Consider the following 27,976-nt stretch of genomic DNA (forward strand, 5'->3'; position numbering starts at 1 on the left):
TTCCATCACCTGGACAGGCAATAATTCCATCACCTGGACAGGCAATAATTCCATCACCTGGACAGGCAATAATTCCATCACCTGCACAGTTAATAATTCCATCACCTGGACAGGCAATAATTCCATCACCTGGACAGTTAATAATTCCATCACCTGGACAGTTAATAATTCCATCACCTGGACAGTTAATAATTCCATCACCTGCACAGTTAATAATTCCATCACCTGGACAGTTAATAATTCCATCACCTGGACAGTTATTAATTCCATCACCTGCACAGTCAATAATTCCATCCCCTGGACAGGCAATAATTCCAGCACCTGTACAGGCAATAATTCCATCACCTGGACAGGCAATAATTCCATCACCTGGACAGGCAATAATTCCATCACCTGGGCAGGCAATAATTCCATCCCCTGGGCAGTTAATAATTCCATCCCCTGGGCAGGCAATAATTCCATCCCCTGGACAGTTATTAATTCCATCACCTGCACAGTCAATAATTCCATCCCCTGCACAGTCAGTAATTCCATCACCTGGGCAGGCAATAATTCCATCCCCTGCACAGTCAATAATTCCATCACCTGCACAGGCAATAATTCCATCACCTTGACAGTTAATAATTCCAGCACCTGCACAGTTAATAATTCCATCACCTGGACAGGCAATAATTCCATCACCTGGACAGTTAATAATTCCAGCACCTGGACAGTTAATAATTCCAGCACCTGCACAGTTAATAATTCCATCACCTGGGCAGTTAATAATTCCAGCACCTGCACAGTTAATAATTCCATCACCTGGACAGTTAATAATTCCATCACCTGCACAGGCAATAATTCCATCACCTTGACAGTTAATAATTCCAGCACCTGCACAGTTAATAATTCCATCACCTGGACAGTTAATATTTCCACCACCTGCACAGGCAGTAATTCCATCACCTTGACAGTTAATAATTCCATCACCTGCACAGTTAATAATTCCATCACCTGGACAGTTAATAATTCCATCACCTGCACAGTTAATAATTCCATCACCTGCACAGTTAATAATTCCATCACCTGGACAGTTAATAATTCCATCACCTGCACAGGCAATAATTCCATCACCTTGACACTTAATAATTCCAGCACCTGCACAGTTAATAATTCCATCACCTGCACAGTTAATAATTCCATCACCTGGACAGGCAATAATTCCATCACCTGCACAGGCAATAATTCCATCACCTGGACAGTTAATAATTCCAGCACCTGCACAGGCAATAATTCCATCACCTGGACAGTTAATAATTCCATCACCTGCACAGGCAATAATTCCATCACCTTGACAGTTAATAATTCCATCACCTGCACAGTTAATAATTCCATCACCTGGACAGTTAATAATTGCATCACCTGCACAGTTAATAATTCCATCACCTGGGCAGTTAATAATTCCATCACCTTGACAGTTAATAATTCCATCACCTGCACAGTTAATAATTCCATCACCTGGACAGGCAATAATTCCATCACCTGGACAGTTAATAATTCCAGCACCTGCGCAGTTAATAATTCCATCACCTGGGCAGTTAATAATTTCAGCACCTGCACAGTTAATAATTCCATCACCTGGACAGTTAATAATTCCATCACCTGCACAGGCAATAATTCCATCACCTTGACAGTTAATAATTCCAGCACCTGCACAGTTAATAATTCCAGCACCTGCACAGTTAATAATGCCATCACCTGGACAGTTAATAATTCCATCACCTGGACAGTTAATAATTCCATCACCTGAGCAGTTAATAATTCCATCACCTGGACAGGCAATAATTCCAGCACCTGGACAGGCAATAATTCCATCACCTGGGCAGTTAATAATTCCATCACCTGGACAGGCAATAATTCCATCACCTGGACAGGCAATAATTCCATCACCTGGACAGGCAATAATTCCATCACCTGGACAGGCAATAATTCCATCACCTGGACAGGCAATAATTCCATCACCTGGACAGTTAATAATTCCATCACCTGGACAGTTAATAATTCCATCACCTGGACAGGCAATAATTCCAGCACCTGCACAGTTAATAATTCCATCACCTGGACAGTTAATAATTCCATCACCTGGACAGTTATTAATTCCATCACCTGCACAGTCAATAATTCCATCCCCTGGACAGGCAGTAATTCCAGCACCTGGACAGGCAATAATTCCATCACCTGGACAGGCAATAATTCCATCACCTGGACAGGCAATAATTCCATCACCTGGGCAGGCAATAATTCCATCCCCTGGGCAGTTAATAATTCCATCCCCTGGGCAGGCAATAATTCCATCCCCTGGACAGTTATTAATTCCATCACCTGCACAGTCAATAATTCCATCCCCTGCACAGTCAGTAATTCCATCCCCTGGGCAGTTAATAATTCCATCACCTGCACAGTCAATAATTCCATCCCCTGCACAGTCAGTAATTCCATCCCCTGGGCAGGCAATAATTCCATCTCCTGCACAGTCAATAATTCCATCACCTGGACAGTTAATAATTCCATCACCTGGACAGTTAATAATTCCATCACCTGGACAGTTAATAATTCCAGCACCTGGACAGTTATTAATTCCACCACCTGTGCAATAGTAAGGAAATCCTGAAGACATGAGCTGTTGTGGGCTCTTGAGGACTGGAGTTGGGGAACGCTGCTCTAGTATCTATCTATCATCTTTGCATATCACTTACAAATCTGTAATTTCTTGAATGCATTATATTCTGGTACGTGGCACACGGATGTCACCCATGTGTGATACGTGTTTTACACGAACTCATAGATCCATGCTTCTGGTAAAAAACAAACATGTCTCTGTATGGGTAACGCGGACACGAGGTCCGTGTGAAAACACGGACATTTGCACAGCCCCATAGATTATAATACCTGTGTCCGTGTCTCCGGTACTTGTGAAAATAGACGCCGCACGTACCAGAAACACGTACATATAAAGGGGGCTTAATACAGATTGAGTTTTTAACCCTTTGTGATCAGTATGAACTTATTCTCTGTACTGGTAAGCAATACCAAATATGTCTAGAATCCACTCATCTCCCCCACTTTGATTATTGGATAATCTAGTATGAAAAAAAGCAGAAACAACAGTATTTAACCCCTTTACAACACAAGGTGGTTTGCACGTTAATGACCAGGCCAATTTTTACAATTCTGACCACTGTCACTTTATGAGGTAATTACTCTGGAACGCTTCAACGGATCCCCCTGATTCTGAGAGTGTTTTTTCGTGATATATTGTACTTCATGATTGTGGTAAAATTTCTTCGATATCACTTGCGTTTATTTGTGAAAAAAATGGAAATTTGGCGAAAATTTTGAAGTTTTGCAAGTTTCAAAATTTTAATTTTTATGTCCTTAAATCAGAGAGATATGTCACACAAAAGAGTTAATAAATAACATTTCCCACATGTCTACTTTACATCAGCACAATTTTGGAACCAAATTTTTTTTTTATTAGGGAGCTATAAGGGTTAAAAGTTGACCAGCGATTTCTCATTTTTCCAACAAAATTTACATAACCATTTTTTTAGGGACCACATCATATTGGAATTGACTTTGAGGGGTCTTTATGACAGAAAATACCCAAAAGTGACACCATTCTAAAAAGTGTACCCCTCAAGGTGCTCAAAACCACATTCAAGAACTTTATTAACCCTTCAGATGCTTCACAGGAATTTTTGGAATGTGGAAGAAAAAAATTAACAATTAACTTTTTTCACAAAAATGTTATTTTAAACCCAATTTTTTTTTATATTTGCAGGGGTAACAGGAAAAAATGGACCCCAAAATGTGTTGTGCAATTTCCCCTGAGCACGCAGATACCCCGTATGTGGGGAAAAAACACTGTTTGGGCGCACGGCAGGGTTTGGAAGGGAAGGAGAACCATTTGACTTTTTGATTGTAAAATTTGCTTGAATAATTAGCGGACGCCATGTTGCGTTTGGAGAGCCCCTATTGTGCCTAAACAGTCGAAACCCCCCACAAGTGACACCATTTTGGAAACTAGACCCCTCAGGGAACTTATCTAGATGTGTGTTAAGCACCTTGAACCCCCAGGTGCTTCACAGAAGTTTATAACATTGAGCCGTAAAAATAAAATTTTCACATTTTTCCCACAAAAATGTTTTTCAGCCCCCAATTTTGCATTTTCATAAGGGTAACAGGAGAAATTTCACCATGCAATTTGTTTTGCAATTTCTCCTGAGTAAGCAGATACCCCATATGTGGGGGAAAACCACTGCTTGGGCATACGGCAGGGTTCGGAAAGAAAGGAACGCCATTTGACTTTTTGAATGTAAAATTTGCTTGAATAATTAGCGGATGTGCCCCTGATGTGCCTAAACAGTGGAAAACCCCCACAAGTGATACCATTTTGGAAACTAGACCCCTCAGGGAACTTATCTAGATGTGTGGTGAGCACCTTGAACCCCCAAGTCCTTTACAGAAGTTTATAACATGGAGCCGTGAAAATAAAAAAATCAAACTTTTTCCACAAAAATTATGTTTTAGCCCCAGTTTTTTTATTTTCACAAGGGTAAGAGGAGAAAATGGACCCCAAAAACTTTTGTGCAATGTCTCCTGAGTACGCCAATATCCCATATGTGGGGAAAATACGGTGTTTGGGTTCACGGCAGGGTTCAGGAGTGAAGGAGCACTGTGTGACTTTTTGAAGCAAAATTGGCTGGAATCTAGAGCGGACAACATGTTGCGTTTGGAGAGCCCCTGATGTGCCTAAATATTGGAAACCCCCCCACAAGTGACCCCATTTTGGAAACTACACCCCTCAAGGATTTTATCAAGGGATATAGTGAACATTTTGAACCCAGAGGTACGACACAGAATTTGATAACATTAGGTCATCATATTGAATAAGTTGTCATTAGTCTTGAGCGCAAGTGCTCGCTACTTGAGTTTGCATCGGGTACTCGGGTATGCACCATGTATCGCGGGTGCTTGAGTGACATGCTCGAGTCCCCACCCACATGTTTCACGGTTATTAGACATGGCAGGCAATCCCCGCAAGGATTTTTTGGCCCCGAAGCATATGGGGCGGAGACTCGAGCATGTCACTTGAGCACCCGCGATACTCAGTGCATACCCGAGCACCCGATGCAACCTCAAGTAGCGAGCACTTGCGCTCAACCCTAGTCGCCATATCGTCATCTTTTTTTTTTTTTTACTTTTGAAAAAAAATTCCAACCCCAACCCCAACCCTAGCCCTAGCACAACCCTAACCCGAGAGTTTATTTTTTACGCCGTTCCTCGTGCGGTATAAGTGACTAGACGTCTTTATTCTTCGGGTCTTTAAGACTACCGCTATACTAGATTCATATCGGGTTTTTATTATTGACAGCTGTCAGACTCTAAAAGACACATTTTTTGTAAAATCTAGTTTTTGCATTGCCATATTTTGAGAGCTATAATTTTTCCAGATTTTGGCACAGTCATGTGACAGCTTGTTTTTTGCGGGATGAGTTGACGTTTTTATTGGTGCCATTTGCGGGCACCTGACATTTTTTGATCGCTTTCTATTCCGTTTTTTGGGAAGCAGAATAAACAAAAACCAACAATTCAGGAATTGTTGTTTTTTTAAAAAAATTTATTCTACTCCGCGTGTGGTAAAATTGATAAGGTAGCTTTATTCTTCGGGTCAGTACGTTTACAGCGGTGCCACATTTATATTGTTTTTCTATATTTTGGCGCTTTTACACAATAAACGCTATTTTATAGAAAAAAATATTTTTTTGCATCGCTTTATTCTGAGAGCTATAACTTTTTTATTTTTCGGCTGATGGAGCTGTATGGCAGCTTGTTTTTTGCGGCATGAGATGACGCTTTCAGCGATACCATTTTTATTTATATTCGTCTTTTTGATTGCGTGTTATTCCATTTTTTGTTTGGCGGTATGGTGATAAAGCATTGTTTTTTGCTTTGTTTTTTATTTTTTTTTTTTACCGTGTTCACTGAAGGGGCTAACTAGTGGGACAATTTTATAGGTCAGGTCGTTCCGGACGTGGCGATTCCAAATATGTGTACTTTTATTGTTTTGTTTTTTTTTCATAATAATATTTATTGATGGGTACATTATATTTTTATTTTTGATGGATTATTTTTTTTTTTTTTTTTTTTATTTTTGCAATTTTTTTTTTTTTTTTTTTTCACTTTCTGATACTTTTTTAACTTTTATACTTTGTCCCACTATGGGACTTTCACTTTTTTTATTCTGATCGCCTGCATAGCATAGGGATGGAGCACCATCCCTGTGCTATACAGGCTGTCAGCGCTGGACAGGGAGAAGATCGTTTGGTCATGCAGTGCGCATGACCAAACTATCTTACTGCTGTCTGGTGACCCGGATGTTGTCATGACGACATCGGGTTGTCATGATGACATCGGGTCGTCATGGCAACATCCAGGAAGCCGCGGCAGACAGCGCTGGAGGCCGGAAGAGGAGGTGAGTATACTGATCACCTCCCCTTGCCACCGCAATGCTGCGATCGACTTCGATCGCAGCATTGCTTGGGTTAATGTGCCGGGAGTGGTGCAGGACCGCTCCCTGCACATAGTACCGGGTGTCAGCTGTGATCGCGCCCGCACAGCATGTGTGCGGGCGCGATCGCCATGACGTACTATTCCGTACCAGGCTCTTAAAGCCCAGGGCGCAGGTATGGAATAGTACGTCATGGGCTTTAAAGGGATTAAGCACTTGGTCACTTGTGCTATTCTTATGATCTGGCTAAAGCACTGAATCATTCAATCATTGTTATTTTTGCTTTGATTACTGTATTATCTTTAATTATGTTACTTATGACTTTTGTATATGAACCTCTGAATTATAAAGCGCTGCGGAATATGTTGGCGCTATATAAATAAAGAGATTATTATTATTATTATTAATCATTTCCAACTAGCATTGGATTAGTAGTGGATGGAAAAATCTTTTGTGAGAACCCAGCCTACTGTGTATGGTAAGTGAAAACCTCTTATCTTGCAGCTTATAGCTAACCTATAGTCACAAATGACCTGGCACATCATTATTGTATTTTATATTAACTGTATACAATAGAGTCTTTTGTTATCGACGTCCATGATATCAGTGATTAGTTTATTGCAGGCAATAGTAAAACACGCATTATTAGAGTATTAAACAGCTTCATCATTATACTTTCATAATACACGATTGTCTTATAATCAAGTCTGTCCTTCGGTACTAACAATACAAATGCAGAGTGTAGGGTTAGAGTGCACAATGGCTATTAAGGTAGCCACAGACTCATTTACTTGACAGTGACTCCTAAGCTTCTCCCCATTTTGTATGTTCTGATGCGTATGGCTACACTATAGCGGGGTTCCGACTGTCATATGGAAAAACGAGCCATTCATATTTGCAAATTGTGAACGTGACTGACTCTGTACGGTTGTTCGCGTTGCAGATAGGTGCCGAAATTGCCTTTATATTGCATATATTATTCTAGAAAATGGACCAAATAAGTTTTTTCACACACTCCATTGGTCCAAATGGAAAATGGGCCATGTGCACTGGCTATAATGGGTCTGTGCGACCTCGGAGTGTCGTCCATGGTGCACATGGACAGATTATACACTCACCTGAATGAACCCTATGGCAGTTATTCCCAGTGTCCTGTGCATAGATAATAACTTGAGGGTCAGTGGAATATCCACCACTGGGACTGGCCACCCTAGAATGGGTGGCTTTTCTCCTTCGAGAACAGAGGATCATGTATGTTGAAATTGAATTCTTCTTTTCTTTGATGACTGAAATTATGGGAAAGTCAAGATAATGCCATACATATTAATATACATTCTTTTTAGTGTATAGGTATCAGACGTGTTTTTCAGGGGGATTTTGCTCTGATAACCACCTGAAAAAGCGCTGACTAAGTCCCCAAAATAATGATATTTTTTTTTACATTTCTGTGTAAAAACAACTTACTATTCATGTCTTCCATCTGTAGAGCTTCTTGTAACCACTTCAGGTTTCGACAGACACCACTCAGGTAAATGAAGTGAGCTGACAATTCTTCAGGCATTTCCTGTTTTGAAGATGCTCAAAACACATCAAGTGGGAGATGGGACTCCTGGGGGTCTTTTTGAGTGTTTTGCCAGCATATTTGCTTAAAAAATCATTGGTGGTTTCTTTAATGTTGAATGGCGTTAAAGGAAAATCTCCAGAAAACACTAGTAAAAAACAGAAAGCAGTCGAGAAAACATGCCCCAAAAACAATGGAAAACCACTCAAAAAACATCGGAAAAGCCTTCAGAAATGCAAAAAAAACCCACTGGCGTTTATTGAAAAGCTTGGCAGATTCGCCAGCCTGAAAAAGACATTGGCCCTGATTCTTCAAAGCTTTTCTACCACAAAAAAACTTGTGTAAAATGCTTTGAAGAGTACCAAAATTTTTGTGCATTGGGAAGTTGCACAAATGATTGCGACTTTTGGAGTTTCAGCCAGCTACGCCAAAATTGGCATAGCTGGGATGGGGCACAGTGAACCTAACACCTCAAAACTTACACTAGTTCCTGGCTGGAGTAAGATTCGTGGCGCGGCACATGCCACTTTTAAGATGCTCCTGATTCATTAACAGGTGTACGTCTGACTCCACCACGCCCCCTCATCATTCTTGATGAATCGGGGTCATTGTGTGCACACACCGTAACAGGACACACACGTATGGCAGAAAAATTGCCAATATGAACAGAAAATATATTTTTAAGGGGTTTTCTGCAGTCTCACTACACTGTGTGTACAATTATTAGTATCTGTATTTTGATAATATCATCATTTTTATGCAGATTTTCCTGCTATATAAACTTGAATGCTCATTGGTTGAAGCAGATCAAAAGATGTATATTTGTGTAATAACAGAGGGTGAGGCCTAAGATTATCAACACCAGGTTTGCCAACCATCTGGAAATTCCAGGACAGTCAGTATAAATTGGTCACTTTATTTGCCCTCTCTGTAAAAAATAAAATAAGGCATCCATGATTTTTTTGAAGAAATTTATACAGATTATTTTTACTATAATTATCATCATTTCACAGTGAATGCAGCTGATGTCTTCTTATGAGAATTATGGACTTTAAACATGTATCACTTATAATCATAATAAGTTATTATAGCTTTCGAATGTGTCCGTAAAAAAATATTGTCTGTCCATGATTTTTTGATAAGCTGTCTAGAAAAATAAAAAGTCAAGTTAGCAACCCTGATCAACACCCTTTATGAAGAAGTGCAGAATTATTAGGCAGCTTGTTTTCCAAAAAAGAGATTAACTGACACTGAAAAGACCAAGATTATTACAAGTCGAACAGAGGGATGCAGCACACTTGAAATTGCTAAGATATTGAGGCATGATCACAAAACCATCAGAAGGTTTGATGCAAATAGTCACCAGGGCTGCAAAACAACGTATTGAGAAAAAAAGACACATTAACTGCCAAAGATTCGGGAAGAATCAAACTTGAAGTGACTAGGAACCCATTATCCTCCAATACTGTCATATTCCAGAACTGCAGCCTCTCTGGAGTACCCAGAAGTACAAGGTGCTCAGTGATCAGAGACAGGGCCAAGGTAAGGGGGTTTGAAACCCCACCACCACTGAACAAGACACAGGCGGTGGAACGTCAAGACTCGGTCAAGAAATACTGAAGACCGATTTTTCAAGGTTTTTTATGGATTGAAAATGCTCCATCGGATGCACTGAAACTCTCTACTGCTTGGTTAGCCAGTGTGGCACAGTGCGGGCAAGGAAGAAACAAAGCGTGCTCCATGGGAGGTAAGTATAGATTTACTTTTCTATCACCTGTATGCCCATAGTAGAGGTCTGATATCTCCCAGGGGGTGACACATTCCCTTTAAAAGATGAAAGAATAATGACATGGCCCCTTCCTCTCTGGACCTAAACCCTATTGAGAACTTGTAGGCACTTCTTAAACAGGAAATTGACTTTGAAGGAAAACACTACTACACCTCTCTGAACAGTGTCTGGGAGGCTATGGTTGGTTCTGCCCAAAAAAGTTGATCATCAACAGATTAAGAAACTGACAGACTCCATGGATGGAAGACTTATGACTGTTATTGAAAATAAGGGTGGCTATATTGGTCGCTGAATTTTTTTGAAATGTCAGAAATGTATTTTGTGCTTTTTGAGCTGCTTGGGTTTTATTCTCACTCTAACAGATAAAAAAAACTATTGAGATGGGATATTTTACGTTTTTCATTTCATTCCATAATAATTCTGCACACATAGATATTCTCTTAAAAAAGACAAAACCTCACTTTTACTTTCATAAATATTCTGGTTTTGTTAACCTTTTGGGATTCACCAACAGCTCTTTAGTTGTTCAATAATAAAATTACTCATCAAACATGCAAATTGCCTAATAATTGTGTACACAGTGTATGTGACCACAGATTGCCAAATTGTGACAGTGAGTGATGCTCCCACTGTCAAGATTCCTCTGTATTCCCCATGTGAGTGGGCGGTCTTGTGACCACACATATGTGATTTGTATATTTGCGGTCACGCGTCAACTAGTCTAATCCGGCTGCCCTCAATAGAGGACAATTGAGAGAAACCGGGTGAGACGTGTCGGTACATGACCACGAGTATATAAATAGAATACATGTGGTCACGTGACCGCCCACTGTCATGGGGTATACAGTGAATTTAGTGACAGTGCGTACATCACATTGCACACTGTCATGATTCCGAAGTCTGTAGTCACATAGAGCAGTTGCAGATTTTTCTTCTTAGACCTGAAGACCAGACCCATTTAACTATTCTTTATTAACTATTATTTATTCCATGTGTACTAAAAGATATAATATATGCAATGAGTGGAACATTCTGAACATCACACTTATATTGAAGAGTATGTCCAATAGCAATGCTCTGTGTGCTACATTTTTTATCAACAGCTGCAGACGTTATTGAGGCAGTTAGCTGCAATGTATCAGTTTGGAGTCCTCAGGTTTGAGTAGGACTGGATATGTACAGGTTCCTAATGTAAGGGTGTATGCAACGCTGAAGTTGCTATGTTGGCGGTGTTGACAGTTTTTGCGGTGTAGCTCCTCCTCTTTGAATCTATAATGTAAAAAGAAGCCACCCGAAGAATGACCCAGCTTAACCGCTTCAGGGTTTCGAAACCTGAAGCAGTTTAAAGAAGTGACATAAAGTGGAACACATGCACAGCAACCCCATTTTGACATTGCTATGTATTATGTACATTTTATGGGGCACATTTTCAGGTGGATTGTGGGCGGAATCAGCCTGAAAAAGACACTGAGTGCACAATGTGCCCCCAAGCTGGCTCTGATAAGAAGTGATGAGACAGCAAGAGAGCCACATTTTAAGGAAAGAACGAGTGAGAAGAGACCAGCCTCACCCCCAAAATTGACATCACCTGCAGAGGCGGGGCTGGTTTCTGCTTGCCTGGTTTTCTCCTTACAATGTGCACTGATAGTGTGCTCTCTTTCTGGTCTGTCAATTTTCATCTGAACCAGCAAGCGAGCGCACTGTCACTGTGCATATTGCACAGTGAAAAGATCCTACTGATCATACATCGGAATTGACAACTGACTCAGGCTCAGTGAAGGACTAGCCCATCCCCTGAATCGGATGTCAATGATGTCGCTTCATTTCAGAGTGGGGGCAGCCTCTGCCCCCTGATAATGACTCGTTTGAGTATCCCAGCCTGCACTGGCATTCTCAAACAAAGCATCATAAAACTGGAAGTACTAAAAAAAAAATAAAGCAGTGAGGGAATGATAGGGAATTTTTAATTAAAGTATATTAGAAAATAGAGTAGATTCTGGCATTAAATAGATAGGCATTTAAGATTAAAATAAATGTTAGTTTCAGACCACCCCTTTAAGATGAGTAAAGAGTTCAGCTTTATCTATATTTACAATGTGTAACACCTACATGCAGGGACGTCGACATACTCACCGCCCGGGCCGCGCAGTGAGCTCCCTGTCTCCTGCTGCCTTCTAGGCTGCAGCTTGCACTGACTGCAGCGTGCACTGACTTCCTGGCAACGCGCCTAGTGCGCGCGCACTCCTCTGCTCTTGGAGAGGCAGCGCACACACAATGTAAATGCCCCCAGCCAATAGCTGGAAGGCATCTAAGTATGAAAGCCACTCTCCCTATTAGGGAGGTGTCTGAGCAACATTCTTCCATAGTAAGTATTTGTGCAACTAGTGAGTTGCTAGGTCCCAGTTCCTGTACCTGAATCCTCTGGTCCCTGTGTGGCCAGAGCTTGAACCCGAACCCCTGGTCGTTGTATGGCCAGATCCTGAACCCAAACATCTGGTTCTTGTGTGGCCAGAGCCTGAACCCAAACCCCTGGTCCTTGTATGGCCAGATCCTCAACCCAAACATCTGCTCCCTCTGTGGCCAGACCCTGAACTGAAACATCTTGTCCCTGTGTGGCCAGAGCCTGAACCCAAACCTCTGGTTCTTGTGTGGCTAGAGCCTGAACCCGAACCCCTTGTCCTTGTGTGGCCAGTGCCTGAACCTGAAACCGCATTCGGCGGCACCTGAACTCTGAAACCACATCCGGTGGTGCCAGAAGCCGCTCCAGCGGTATCGGAACTTGTAACCGTTCCGTCAGTGCTAGAACCTGCTCCTGTGTCAATCCTGGTTAGAGTTCCAGAGTCTGTACTGTTGGAGCCTGTTCCAGGATCCGAATCCAAAACTGTCTGTGGCTCCGTGTCGGTATCCGTTCTGCCCGAGGATCCAGAACCTGTGCAGTCTGAAGAGAGTCTGTATACTCTTTTGCCAAGTTACTCCGAACACAGTCCGTGTCAGTGTATCTGACCCTTGGGGTCAGCATCTGCAGTACTGGGGACTGCGTAGGAGTGGTAGTTGGCGGCTACCTGCAGCTCAAGTCTGACTCCACCATCAGGAGCTTCAGTGAACACCAGGTACCGCTTAGCTCTGCCCCTCCTAGGTAAGCCCCGTGGCACAGTGGGAACACAAACCACGTGCACCACCTGTATGCGTGACACAATGTATATGACTTAAAAAAGCAGTTTTATACGTACAACTGCTTTTTTACGTCATATACGGTACATTGTATTCTGCATTCCTTAATCAAGCTTTTGGACATATTTCTGTTATGGATGTTAATGAAGTAATATATGATATTTGACCTTTGATGTTAGTATATTGCTTTGCATATGTTTTGCAGTGTCAAGATAATCAGTGTAACTTTGCTTACAGCAATGAGATACAATATACAATACACAATAGTGCTGTGTATTCCAGATAATACTTGTATTATTACTGATTTAGGGTGCCTTCACAAATAGCACACTTTGGTCAGATGTTAGTTGTATGTCAATAGGGAAATACTTGACACACTACAAAAAGTATTTTGTATCTGTGGAGTTTTTGTTTACTTGCCTTCATTTTTAATTTTTATATGTTTAGTTTTTGTAAACACATCATAATTTAGGGTTGACTTTTTTTTAGACAGTTTTTGGCATTTTTGATCCCATAAACCTCCATTGTCAAAAAAAACACCCAAAACCCACATGTACTAAATAAAACACATTCATTGCTTTCCTTAGCAAATACTAAAGGGTTGTGTGACCATACCTGTTAAAACATATTTGGATATTCTTTATTAGATCCCTGAATGAACCAAAAATCTTCATACATAAGGAATAGCTAGAGTCCAGTTCATTAACCTGTTTACACCAGGATTCTGGCATAAAACACCTTAAAGGGGTTGTCCAGTACTTTATATTACCCCCCCAATGTATCCCCCTGGGGCCCCTAAGACTTTTTGTAATTACGTTGCAGATACTGCCTGTGAGCGGCGCCATCACTGGCCGCTCACAGGCATCACGTTACCCCCGACTGCAGCCGGCTCTGACATCCGCTGATGTCATGACAAGTGCTGGCAGCAGCCGGGGGTCTCTCTCTTCCACGTTCCAGGTGGATGCCAGGCTGTGGGCGAGGTTACCCCGCGCATCACACCCACCATCCACCGCGCGCTCTGCCTCTCTCCATTCATTGGGAAAGCGCGCAGGGGATGCTGGGTGTGATGTGGGGGGTAACCCCGCTCACAACGCAGCACCCACCGCAGAGACCCCAGCGCTAAGCCACGCCTCACTTGTCGTGACGTCAGCGCGGGGTCACGTGATGCCTGTGAGCGGCCAAGGATAACGCCGCTCACAGGCAGAAACAGCAACATAGGGTATCTACAAACAGTCTTTGGGGCCCCGGGGGGATGCATTGGGGAGGTAATATAAAAGTACTGGACAACTTCCTTAAATTGGTCGCAAAATACACTGCTCAAAAAAAAAAAGGAAACACTCAAATAACACATCCTAGATCTGAATGAATGAAATATTCTCATTGAATACTTTGTTCTGTACAAAGTTGAATGTGCTGACAACAAAATCACACAAAAATCATCAATGGAAATCAAATTTATTAACCAATGGCGGCCTGGATTTGGAGTCACCCCCAAAATTAAAGTGGAAAAACACACTACAGGCTGATCCAACTTTGATGTAATGTCCTTAAAACAAGTCAAAATGAGGCTCAGTATTGTGTGTGGCCTCCACGTGCCTGTATGACCTCCCTACAACGCCTGGGCATGCTCCTGATGAGGTTGCGGATGGTCTCCTGTGGGATCTCCTCCCAGACCTGGACTAAAGCATCCGCCAACTCCTGGACAGTCTGTGGTGCAACGTGACGGTGGATGGAGCGAGACATGATGTCCCAGATGTGCTCAATCGGATTCAGGTCTGGGGAACAGGCGGGCCAGTCCATAGCTTCAATGCCTTCATCTGAACTGCTGACACACTCCAGCCACATGAGGCCTGGCATTTTCCTGCATTAGGAGGAACCCAGGGCCAACCGCACCAGCATATGGTCTCACAAGGGGTCTGAGGATCTCATCTCGGTACCTAATGGCAGTCAGGCTACCTCTGGCGAGCACATGGAGGGCTGTGCGGCCCTCCAAAGAAATGCCACCCCACACCATTACTGGCTTACTGCCAAACCGATCATGCTGAAGGATGTTGCAGGCAGCAAATTGCTTTCCACGGTGTCTACAGACTATGTCAGGTCTGTCACATGTGCTCAGTGTTAACCTGCTTTCATCTGTGAAGAGCACAGGGCGCCAGTGGCGACTTTGCCAATCCTAGTGTTCTGTGGCAAATGCCAAGCGTTCTACACGGTGTTGGGCTGTGAGCACAACCCCCATCTGTGGACGTCGGGCCCTCATACCACCCTCATGGAGTCGGTTTCTAACCATTTGTGCAGACACATGCACATTTGTGGCCTGCTGGAGGTCATTTTGCAGGGCTCTGGCAGTGCTCCTCCTGTTCCTCCTTGCACAAAGGCAGAGGTAGCAGTCCTGCTGCTGGGTTGTTGCCCTCCTACGGCCCCCTCCACGTCTCCTGATGTACTGACCTGTCTCCTGATAGCGCCTCCAGCCTCTGGACACGATGCTGACAGATACAGCAAACCTTCTTGCCACAGCTCGCATTGATGTGCCATCCTGGATGAGCTGCACTACCTGAGCAACTTCTGTGGGTTGTAGAGTCCGTCTCATGCTACCACAAGTGTGAAAGCACAACCAACATTAAGTGAGCAAAACATCAGCCAGAAAGCATTGGTACTGAGATGTGGTCTGTGGTCCCGACCTGCAGAACCACTCCTTTATTGAGGGTGTCTTGATAATTGTCTTTTACCAACTAACACAAAAAGCCCTTTTATCTATTTATTATGAAAGATAATCTTTAATAGTCATATTTGACAAATATAACATACATAAAGTGCCCATAAAAAGTGACCTAGTGCAGGCAGAAATATACATTCATCATGATTAATTTTTCCTATTTTCACACCTTCTTACTGAAGACGATAATCTTTCATTACTTGATATATAATATATAGGTGTGAACTTGAATAAAAACAGCCTATACATAATAGGTCACTAATCTTAAAAACAGCAGGAGAAGGTTATTGTAGGTGGGACTTATGAATACATATCTATTATTTCCCAAGCTGCATCAATATACCACATACATGTCTTGATAATTGCCAATAATTTCCATCTATTGTCTATTCCATTTGCACAACAGCATGTGAAATTGATTGTCAATCAGTGTTGCTTCCTAAGTGGACAGTTTGATTTCACAGAAGTTTGATTTACTTGGAGTTATATTCTGTTGTTTAAGTGTTCCCTTAAGGATTCACTGCACTGAGCATGCCCGTGACATGGCGGACCGTAACTGGTGGTTTGGGAGTCAGCTGATCCGGTGACCTGGCACCGCCTGATTGGTCGCGGGTGACGTCACCAATAGTGCGACGGTGGGCAGGGCTTAATCTTTAAATAGCCCGCCCACAAACATGGCGGCGCGCTCTGATCATTGAGCTGTGATGGTGTTGTTGTGTGGATGCTTGGTCATTTGGGCTCCACATGTGCTTTAGCTTCTGTCAGGCTGGTTTAGCTGGGGATAGGCAGCCTTAGATGGAGGGAGGCAGGTAGCTTCGACTGACAGTCTGGCTCCGACAAAGGGGTCGCCATACACCCCGAGCAGTCTGCAGACGCCTTATTCCTGGCACCGCCTGTTAGCCACGTGGAGAGATACTCCTTAGTCCGGTAGCACGCCGGCTGGGAGCACGTATACGCCGGCGTGTATCACACACGCATCCTAGCGCCTGCTGTGTAGTCCCTGTGCTGTAAACAGGGCTACGGATATATTATTTATCGTACATCTCTCGTGCAGTTAATGGAGATAGTGCGAATCCCTATTCCCTTTCCGATGTGCAGTAGCACGGAAGGGATTATTTCAGTTGGTTGTTTTACCTTCTTACCCGGAAGGTGTTCGGCTGTAGTCCTCCAGGCTGCATCGCGGACCCCGGGTTCGGTTGCTTTCCATTATTTAATAAAGTTGTTTGCAACTGTCCCCTTAACACATATTAATGAATGTTTCTTCATTACACAGCTGAACAAAAAGTGAAATTAAATACAATTTAAAAGGTTTTAGTAAATACAAAATGGTGTCCTTGAAAACTACATCTAATCCCACAAAAAAAACTCAGTCATCAGAAAAATAAAAAAGCCATAGCTCTCAGCATATAGCTATGCAAAACACTTTTTTTTCTTTAAAATTATTTTTATTGTATAAATCAGCAAAAAAAAACTATATAAATCTGGTATCGCTGTAATCATACTGACCCAAAGAATAAAGTTGTCTTATCACTTTTACCACATAGTAAGCGGCATGAAAAAAAAGAGTTCCTGACTTGCTGCTTTTTGCTCATTCTGCCTCCCAAAAATAGGAATAGAATGCGAAAAAGTGTTATGTGCCTGAAAATGGTACCAATAAAAACTTCAACTTAACCCGCAAAAACGAACCCTCACATTACTCTGTCAGAAGGATAGAAAAATTATATCTGTCTAAATATGGTGGTGCAAAATATTTTTTTGTAGAAAAAGCTTTGCTTAGTGTGTAAAAGTAGCAAAACCTAAAACAATTACAGTATATAAATCTGATAATGCTTTGATTATACTGAACTGAATAATAAAGCCATCTTGTCGTTTATGCACGGTGAATGCTTTAAAAAAAAAGATAATTGAAAGTAATTCTTCACCTGCTGTTGATTTGTTCATTCTGCCTCACAAAGATTGTAGTAAGGCTTAACTCACATTTATCCTGTGCTCTGCACTGCATGGGGGTTTACGTCTAAATCTCTGAATTATGTGATTCAGACAAAACCCTTAATAGATTATCCACTATTATGAGACAGATGGAGTCAGTTTGGACTGTATCTGATTCATAATCCTGCAGTTTCCATCTTCTTAGGCGCGCACAAAAGCGCAGTGGACCACAGTTTTTTGCACCACTAAAAAGACGGACACTGCTGAGTCCAGAGTAACTCTGCCATCTTCATTATAGTGGATGGATCCGTCTGGAGTTTAGTCTGAAACACATAATTTGGAGATTTAGATGGAAACCCTGATGTGAGTGCTTTGCGTAGAGCGCCAGATAAACGTGAACCGAGCCTTAACCCTAGAATGCATACCTGGGGCCTCGCAGGCCCACCCTGTTAATTGTTTTCTATTTTCTGCAAGATTTCTTTAGTTAGAATTTTGAAACTCTAGGTATCCCTCAGGTATATAGTTGTTTGTCATTTCCAGTTGGTCATTTATTTATTATTTGCACACGGGCCTAAAAGGCCCCAGGTATGTGAAAGTGTAGATTTTTATGGTCATGCGTTCTAGGGTTAAGCGTGATCCAAAATCCCACCAATAAAAGCTTCAACTCAACCTACAAAAACAAGTAACCACTCGGGACGTTTCCACATTTCGGGAAGAACTAAGGCACTGAAAAAGTGACATGCCCCCACCCCACAATCTGTATCTGCGCTACACAATCCAAATGCCTCCCTCCCTTTTGAGCCCCACATTGTGCCTAAACCACAGTTAGCCTTCACTTATTGGGCAATACCATAGTACATTTGCAATTTTCGCTCTGCAACATTTACTGTGTGCTTGTTTCTGGAAAACACCCGTGGTGTCAAAATTGTCAGTACACCTATAGATGAATTAAAGCACCGCGCACTAGCAGATAAAAAACCTTGATAAAGACCTTAAAGGTCGAAACGTTGGGTCTATTTACTTCTGTTTTGCCAAATGGGTATTGTTTCAATAAAAACTCTTTGCAGCATATTGAGGATAACGCTTAGGTCTTTTGATCGTGGTCCAGAGTATATAAAGGCAAAATGCAAAGTCCTGGGCGTGATCTGTGTGCAATACTAAAGTCCTGCTGGATGTCCTGTGCGGTGGTTGCTTCCAAAGCGCTCTGGCACCATGGTAACTACATGTGCAATTTCCCATTGATAGTGTGTGTCATCATTCACTGTTAGGTACGGTGGTCTAACTGAGTCAAAATAACAACAATTGTTGTTTGACTCAAGGAGACTCTAGTATAGTGCATGGACTGCGCACTGGTCTTTGCATTTTGCCTTTTTATACTCCAGACCATGATCATTGGACCTATCAATTTAATCATCACCGTCCCATTGACTCTACAGGAGGGGCAATCATTGGCACAATAAGTGTTATCCTCAAACACACATTTATTAATATGCACATTCTGAATACCATAGTCAGACATTTTGCCTGTTGTTAGCGCTGTGGTACTGTGTGGTAAATGGTATTAACTAACTACTGTATTTTATGTTGCATGACTATTTGTTTTAAGAGTATATAAATGCAAAGATTGAAAATTGTGAATTTTTCAAATTTTTTGTCACATTTTAGACATTTTCATAGATAAACGCAAATCATATTGACCTAAATTTACTACTCTCATGAAGTAAAATGTAACACGATAAAACAGTCTCAGAATCACTGGGATATGTTGAAGCGTTCCAGATATTACCCCATAAAGTGACACTGGTCAGATTTCAAAAATTTGTCTTGATCAGGAAGGTGAAAACAGGCTTCAGGTTTAAGGGGTTAAAGTTTAATATTGAACCTCATGGAGTTGTGTTCAGTCTTGTCCAACCAAGTTTTGAAAAGTGTCCAGCGCCTCCAGGATGTGACAAAATTGATTTTTAATTTTATATTGTTGTGAACAATTTTTAAGTCCCTTTGCAGTGCAGACTGGCTTTTTAGATGTTATAAATTGGAAAGACATATCTTGTAATGTACATCGTTATTGTATGAAAATCAATTAATCTGAAGTTCTCACATTAGCTCCAAAAAAAAGTTATTTAGCAGCTGATGAAAATAATGTAGGGTATATAGCTAAATGGCTCAATTATATTAAAACTTATGCTACAGTAATATGACATGTTATGATCAGGAACAACGTGGCATAGATCCAGGGCCTGGACCCGTACAGATTGGGTTTTAGGCCCGTACCCTGCAGAGAAGCCTGAAGCAAGCGGTTCATTTTCACAACGGCAGTTGATTCATTGATCTGCCTTCATTTAGGATGCTGCATGGTGAAGTCTTGAAGGGAAATATCTCTAAATGGGTGACATTATGGGAACATTTTAAAACGATATTCTGCTCTTAGGTGTGATCAGTGGTTAGAACTGCAGCCTTGCAGCGCTGAGGTCCTGGGTTAAAATCCCACCAAAGACAACATCTACAAGAAGATTGTATGTTCTTCCTGTGTTTGCGTGGGTTTCCTCCCACACTCCAAAGACAGAATCTCGATTGTGAGCCCCAATGGGGACAGTACCCATAATGTCTGTAAAGCGCTGTGGAATTAATAATGCTATATAAGTGAGTAAAATAAATATATTACTTTTATGTAACCTCATGGATGGATGCATGTTTGCACACTCTAATTACCTTGTGTTTCCTTTCAGACCATCATGAACACTGCCAGAGGTAAGTTCTTCCGTACTTTATTTGGGTCTCATCAGAGGTGGAAACGGGTATACATTTCTGCTTAACTGCTATTTTTAAGTATCACTTTGTATTTTTTCTCTAGATCAGACTGTGTCACAGTCCCCCGCTAAGAAGACTGATAGTCCAGATATGATGAGAGCAGGTTAGTGGTTGTCAGACGAAGCTGGCAGGGTTTGCAGCCTCTCACACTGGGCTGGACATTGCTTGGCTGTCTTAACATTCTGGAGAGAGGCATGGCTCGGCTCTTCTGAAGTTTACAGTGGTCATGTAACATACCATGTAATCTGAAGACAAAGCTGGACTTGGATATTACATACTATGGCGCAGCTTGTGATTTTGACACTGAAGAGGGCATTGATAAACCAAACAGCATGCTTTGCTTTTTTTCTGTCCCTATGGCTGAGGCTACACACATACTTTTGCTTGTGACATCTCATGACAGTGGCATTCGGCAGGCAGGCACCGTGCGTGAGACTTGCATCTATAATTCACCCTAGGTCTTCCTTCTTCATATTTTTACAGTTTCACACTAAATGTATTCCCATGGCCTGCGACTGTTGCTGCCGTGCTACAAAAAGTCTGTATGTACCCTGAGCCTTCTAGAGACCTTGAGCAGACAGCTTCTCTTCCCATAGAGAACAGTAATCTGTATGTAATCCATTATACTTGAATTCATAATGGATGATTGGATGCCCATAGGAAAAATAAGAATCATGTGCAAGGAGCCTTACTTACCAGATAGGAAGAAATAGAGGAAAAATAACTCTTTTGTTACATACCCAAAATTGTTAAAACAAAATCTCTGCTGCAATTACATTATAGTAGGATAAAATAATAAATACATTCAATTTCAGCAATTGTGATATAAACCTAACATCAAGATGGGGAAAATAATATTTTGCATTTACATTTTGAAAATGTTTTATTTTGCTGATTACCATAAATTAATGATATCACTAACACCATATAATGTTATTAGCATGTTAGCAAGTCTCCTTACACCAGCATACTGCTATCTGCAATGATGCCTAACCGTGTTGATCAGACTGCTGCTGGTGCCCTTGATTTCCTCACAGCATGAAAAATATTCTACGACAGGGATTAAGCAAACTGGAGAAAATGGCCGTTACCCCTGCTATCTTCCTGCTTCGCTATTATCACTTTACGCTCACTCCCTCCTGTATCTACTGACCCTTGCTTGCTGCCCCTCAGCAGGATAATGGGAGGGAATGAGGGGTATTGTGAAATTTAATGTCACTGTCCTGTTTGTGTCCCAGCAATGTACTCTGTGGAGATTACAGTAGAGAAGGACAGAATCACAGGGGAGACTAAAGTCCTCTCTAGCAACACTGTGCTCCCTCAAGAGTACCCCACGCAGGGGGTCAAGGTGTACGAAGATGCACAAAAAGGTAGGGTGCTCTAAAAGGTCAGGTGTTTTTTTCCACCAGAAGAAAATTTCAGTAGCAAACGTTTGATCATGTCATGACATGATACCCAGTTATTTTTACTTGTACATCAAGTTTTGACCAGTCGGAAATACTTTGGTGTTCTGGAGTTTCTGTGGCTTGTAAGCTTTTAATTCAGCTCCTTCTTTCTCTTCCACTTCTTTTTGTTTCTATAAATACATATTGTGCTGTTTTCTTTCAAGTATCTTATTCCTTTATACTTTCTATATTAAAATGGTAATTTTCTTCACATTAAATTGTCCTGTATGTCATATAGTGGTTGTAAATTCATATTGTAATTGTTTTATATACTTTGGGACTTCTGTCTTAATAATGATATTTATGCTTAATTACTTCAGAGCAAACCATTTTCTCTGCTTCCTGACCAGGCACATTTTCGTGTTTTACCATACATGCACTTTTAACAGCTCTAATTTTTTTATCATTTGGATATTTAAATAATTTTGCTTCTTTTTTGTGATACACGTGGCATTATAACATATTACATATTTTTTATTGCTGAATTCCGCTGTAACTGGGGCTGGTATATTAGCGCCAATTACAGGGGAATTTCAGCTGCCTGCTTGGGAACCAGCAGCTCCTGTTTCCTCCCTACACCCAGGGTTCATATGTTCACTGGATTAAGGCTGCGTACCCACTATGCGTTTTTCAAGCGCTTTTGCCGCGTAATTTCCACAGCGAAACCGCTTAAAAAATGCTTGGTAATACGTGCCCCATGGTCCCCAATGATAATCCGCATATGCTGTGCACATGATGCGGAAAATCATTGCGGAAAAATACGCAGCATGTCCATTAATTTTGCAGACACGCAGCGTAATTGCCGTCATTGACATGCATTAAACCGTATATTATCCGTGTGAGCACATGTGCCCATGCGGATATGATACGGTTCAATGTGCGGATGGTACCCGGGTTTGGAGAAGAGGAGACTCTCATACAAACCCAGGTACCATAGAACCTGTTAAAAAAAGAATTTAAAATAAAAAATAAAGATTATACTTACCTTCCGATGGCCCCCGGTCTCCTCAGCGATGCGTCCGGTCTGTTGTATGGGTCGCGGTGGTGTGAAAGGACCTGCCATGACGTCATTTAGTCATGTGACAGGTCACGTGACCGCTGACTTCGGCAGTCACGTGACCTGTCACATGACTAAATGACGTCATGGCAGGTCCTTTCACACCACCACGACCCATACAACAAACCGGACTCTTGGAAAAGCGCGTGATAACCCGCATGCAGAAATGCATGCAAAAACGCTTGACAAACGCTTCTACCTGGCGGGAAAAACGCATGTAAAATCCGCATGCGTTTTTCCTGCCAGGGAGAAGCGGAAAAAATATGCAGCATTTCTGCATCGTGGGCACTTAGCCTTAGGGAAGGTGGCACTGTCAGTGCTTCCTAATATTCTAATCCTAATTCATTGCTTTTTATACAGTGATCCAGAAAGCAAGCATGGTAATATACATTTTCATCTTCTCTCTGGGAATTCTGGCTGCGTCTGATAGCCGGCTTCCCACCCCTACAGCTTCATGATCTTGTACAATCTGCTTACACTGGATTGACATTCTAGAGTATCAATGTAGGGTAAAGTGTTGACTGTCTGGAAGTATATGAGCAGTCAAGAAGTAGTTAATCGTCCGTTTTCATTTTGTGCCTGTCCACAATATGCTATGTACTACCTCATTATCTCTTTAATTTGTCAACAGTTGTACATGCAGTAAGATCAGAGGTTGCTGCTCCTAATGATACTGTCCACCAGCTCAGTTCCACAGAAGTGGAGGACCTGATCCACAAGGCAGAGGAAGCAACCCTTAGTGAAGTTTCCTTGACATCAGATGAAAAAACCTCAATCCAAAGAGCATCTCCTCGAAAGGAAATCCCCGGTGTACAGGCTCGACCTCCTGAGACATCATTGGGCCCAGAGCAACCAGTAACCATGATTTTTATGGGCTACCAGAATGTGGAAGATGAGAATGAAACAAAGAAGGTTCTGGGTTTGGAAGAAGCCATCACTGCGGAATTAGTTGTCATTGGTGATGGAGAGCAACAGCCAGCTGTTGATGGAGAAGTACCAGAAAAGGCACAGCACCCTCCCAATGGTGCTCCTGTAGAACCTCCCAACAAGAGTGAGAAACTAGAGACCAATGACACAACAGCACCCAAGAGTGGAGAGCAGGATCTAACTATGAAGAAACAGAGATGCAAGTGCTGTAGTGTGATGTAAACAGGTGAAGTTAGGGAAAAGGTGTGCCTTTCCTCTAACCATCATATACCATAAAGCCTGAAACTGGAGTTTGTACTTTACCATTAATTCTGAATGGAGAGCTATTACCCCTAAGCCTTTAGTTTTATAAAAGGGGTACTCTTTCTATCCACCTCAGCCTTTGAGGGAGACCCCTCCATGATCCAAAACTTTAACGGTTGGCTCTTTTCTGCTGTATACAGTGCTCTTTATGAAATCTGAGAGCACATTCTCCTAATAATCCACAAACATTGTGGGTAATATTCATTCTATTCTGGGTTTATAAGCTCTCAGACTAGGAAGGAGACTTCCATTTGCATCAACTTCAGATGTATTAGAGGAGCATCACACAACTAGCAAGTGTTCATTCTCCTTGGCTATATTTGCTTCTGGTATTCTTTCTGAAGAATCTGCAGCTCTCTCTATATATTATCAAAGCTACTGCCATTTTGTATCAAGTAAAATCTCCCTGTGACAAATGAAATAGATGCCCCCTATTTCCTCTACCTCCTATGATAATTTTTAGAACCACCAACCTGAACTGTTTAGAGGAAATCTCAGAAGATCTAAACTGTAGGTTGGATAGGCAAACAAATGGATGAATTAGATGTTGGGTACCTGTAGGATTTTTCAGCTGAATGTGTTACAGCGCAGGACAATTCAGGAAATGATGTGATGAAAGGTCAACATGGCTCACGAGCCTCGAGTAAATTGCAGGCTTTGAGAACTTCAGTAGGTTTACATTTTACAATAACATTCATTACACTTGAACAACAGGAATTGGAACAAGAAGTTTAGTTTGCCAGTTTTATAAATATGGAAGAGCAGATATTAAGTTCCCACTGAAACAAATTTACCATTCACCTCAATAACGACCTAAGTGTTGTATTAACAACTCATAAAGATGTCGTGTAATGAAAGCTTCAACTGATTGCCAAATTCTCTCCATTCTCATTATCGGTGTTTAGCGCGTACTACTAGCCTCGTGTTAGAATCCCTGTGTAAGGTCTGACAAGTCATTGGGAATGTGCTCCAGTGTGTGACCAGTTATAAGTATAGTTATTTGCATTGGTTTTTGTGTTTTATTAAGAGTGAAGTCCAGAGATGTGCTATGAAAGTGTAACTTTATTTTTTTATTCCTTAGCTACTGTATATGATTTAATATTCTGCAAAACATTGTAATGATGTGAATAGAGAGTTGCTGCAGGTTCTACTGTTATGACCTTGACTTTCACCTTCTAGCCTTTTATCTATGACCCTTGTATGTTAACTGTGAATCCTATTACCCTGGCTGACTGTGTACCCATAGTGCGGGACATGGAGCTGGGTGGACCCCCTGGGCCCCAGCTGGACTTTCAATATATTGGTGCCTCTGTCACTTGCTCTGCCTGCCTGAAACCCATATCCAAACCTCCCCTATGTAAATTTCAAATGTAAAACATAAAAAAACAAATAAATAAAATGTGTCATTTAATCTCATGATGCAACATGGTTTATGTCCGAATGACTGAGAACAATGCACACAGATCGTACGCATCTTAAAGGAACACAACCTAAAAATGAATTAAAGGGAATGTGTCACCCCCTGGGACCTATCAGACCGCTAATATGGGCATACAGGTTATAGAAATGTAATTCTATACTTACCTGTATGGCCCATATTAGCGGTCTTGTGGCTGTGAAATTGCTTTTTCTAAAATCCTTTTTCCTAGGCTTGGTGTCCGGGGGACACCAAGAAATGCCCATCTATATACTTAATTTAAATATTCCCCCTCTCCCCTGCCCGTCTGCACATCCCGCGCATGCGCCTATAGCGTGAGACGCATATTTTTTTTCTCCCTGTGCTATTTTACTGATCTGCTCTAGTGCGCAGGCGCCGGGGAGTCACTGTGCCTTCTGCTCCAGTGACCTCCGGCGTACGCAACAATGAGGTTTGGTCCCCACTTCCTCCTGGCATCCTGCTATCCGCATATAGGCGGGCATTTCTAAAAAGGATTTTATAAAAAGCAATTTCACAGCCACAAGACCGCTACTATGGGCCATACAGGTAAGTATAGATTTACTTTTCTATCACCTGTATGGCCATAGTAGCGGTCTGATATCTCCCAGGGGGTGACACATTCCCTTTAAGTAATGTGAAGATAATATCACCCACATTATTATCAGTCTGCAACATTTTTTTGCATGTTTCTGAAACAGTAGAAATCTTGCAGAGCACACAAGGGTTAATCTCCTGATCTGGTAAAGAACTGTTATCAGGTCAAAAGTGGGTAGTTTTTGCTCTTAGTATATAGTTCCCTTGGAAAAACTATAAACATCAGCACTAAATAGAAAACCCCGTGCCTCTGGAATTGTATGGCAGGTTTAAAAAAATAAAAAATGACATACTCGGGGAAGCAGCATGAATAAAATAAGAACAAAACCTGTCCACTTTTGACCTGGTGACAGGTCCTCTTTAGGCTATGTGCCCACAATGCAGAAATGCTCCGGATTTTTTCCTGAGCGTTTCTGCTTCTCCCTGGCAGAAAAAACGCATGCGGATTGTACATGCGGATTGTACATGCGTTTTTCCTGCCAGGGACAAGCGGATGTGAAGCGTTCTTCACATGCATTTCCACATGCGGGTTGACAAGCGCTTTCCAAGCGATTTTAGCATCACTTGGAAAGTGCTTGACAACTTGGTCACACTATATAAATCCATGCAAACAGCATGGATTTATATAGTGTGACCGTAAAAGAATGGTTACAAATAAATATTATACTTACTTTCTGATAGCCCCCGTGTCCTTATCCGATGCGTCCAGTCTCCCCGGTGTCTCGCAGTTGTGTAAAAGGACCTGACGTAATTTAGTCATGTGACGGGTTATGCGACCGCCGACGTCATGGCAGATCCTTTTAGACCATCGCGAGCTGCCAGGGAGCCAGGACGGATCGCTGAGGAGACTGGGGGCCATCGGAAGGTAAGTATAATGTATATTTTTTATTTTATTCTTTTTTTACAGGTACTATGGTACCCGGGTCCGGAGGAGAGTCTCCTCTTCTCCAAACCCAGGTACCATCCACACATTGAATCGCTTATTATGTGCATGTGCACATTTAGTGATGCGGATATTAAGCGATTCAATGTAAGTCAATGTCTGCGAAAACAGCACGATTACGCTAAATAATTGGTAGTGCTGTGGATTTTTCCGCAATGATAAGCCGCAGCGGAAATTTGTGCAACATGTGCACAGCACATGCGGATTATCATTGGGGAACATGGCAGGCCTTCTACCAAGCGTTTTTTAAGCGTTTCTGCGGCAGAATTGCCACTGCAGAAACGCTTAAAAAACACATAGTGGGCACACAGCCTTAGTGAGGTTTCTGTTCCACTGCAGAAAGAGGGCGCTCCTGCTGCACCCAGCTGTCTTAGATCCAGACACAAGGTGAGGAGCAGGAGAAGGGGAAACAGTTCATTTCCTGAAACACATAAATGATTTTTTTTTCTATTTATTTTTCAGTTTAAATTGCAGAAGGATTAGATTTATTATGGAGTAATTTATATACATTCAAACTCAATTGTACCACAACTGGAATTAAATTAACATTTGCACATACAAATAATTGTTAAAATATACCTATTAAACAAATGATTCACTCCCTAAAGTCCCCTATCACCTATCATTCAGGATTGTTGTTTTAGTGTTGACCTGGGTTATATTCAACAGTAGTTTTGATCTTAACAGGGTGAGTTGTGCTTTCCTTGTCTAGTGTACCAAGACAGTGTAGTTCTAAAAGGAAATTTGA

The 27,976-nt window shown here is 41.8% G+C and overlaps 1 protein-coding gene across 3 annotated transcripts in view; it reads left to right on the forward strand.

The window, feature by feature from the left end:
- Nucleotides 1-25,669, forward strand: part of PALM (paralemmin) — a 157,388-nt gene extending 131,719 nt beyond the window's left edge. For 2 of the 3 annotated variants that reach the window (XM_073655134.1, XM_073655130.1), the window contains exons 6-9: nucleotides 20,440-20,461; nucleotides 20,565-20,624; nucleotides 21,760-21,891; nucleotides 23,655-25,669. In XM_073655134.1, the coding sequence (XP_073511235.1) occupies nucleotides 20,440-20,461; nucleotides 20,565-20,624; nucleotides 21,760-21,891; nucleotides 23,655-24,172 (732 nt within the window). In that variant the 3' untranslated portion in view covers nucleotides 24,173-25,669. The remainder of the gene's footprint in view (nucleotides 1-20,439; nucleotides 20,462-20,564; nucleotides 20,625-21,759; nucleotides 21,892-23,654) is intronic. The other variant, XM_073655141.1, reaches the window with a different exon arrangement.
- The last annotated feature ends 2,307 nt before the right edge of the window (nucleotides 25,670-27,976 follow it).

The sequence above is a fragment of the Phyllobates terribilis genome, unplaced genomic scaffold (genome assembly GCF_046119375.1).
Source record: "Phyllobates terribilis strain yellow unplaced genomic scaffold, ASM4611937v1 Scaffold_1__5_contigs__length_1240528914, whole genome shotgun sequence".
In the NCBI taxonomy this organism is placed as follows: domain Eukaryota; kingdom Metazoa; phylum Chordata; class Amphibia; order Anura; family Dendrobatidae; genus Phyllobates; species Phyllobates terribilis.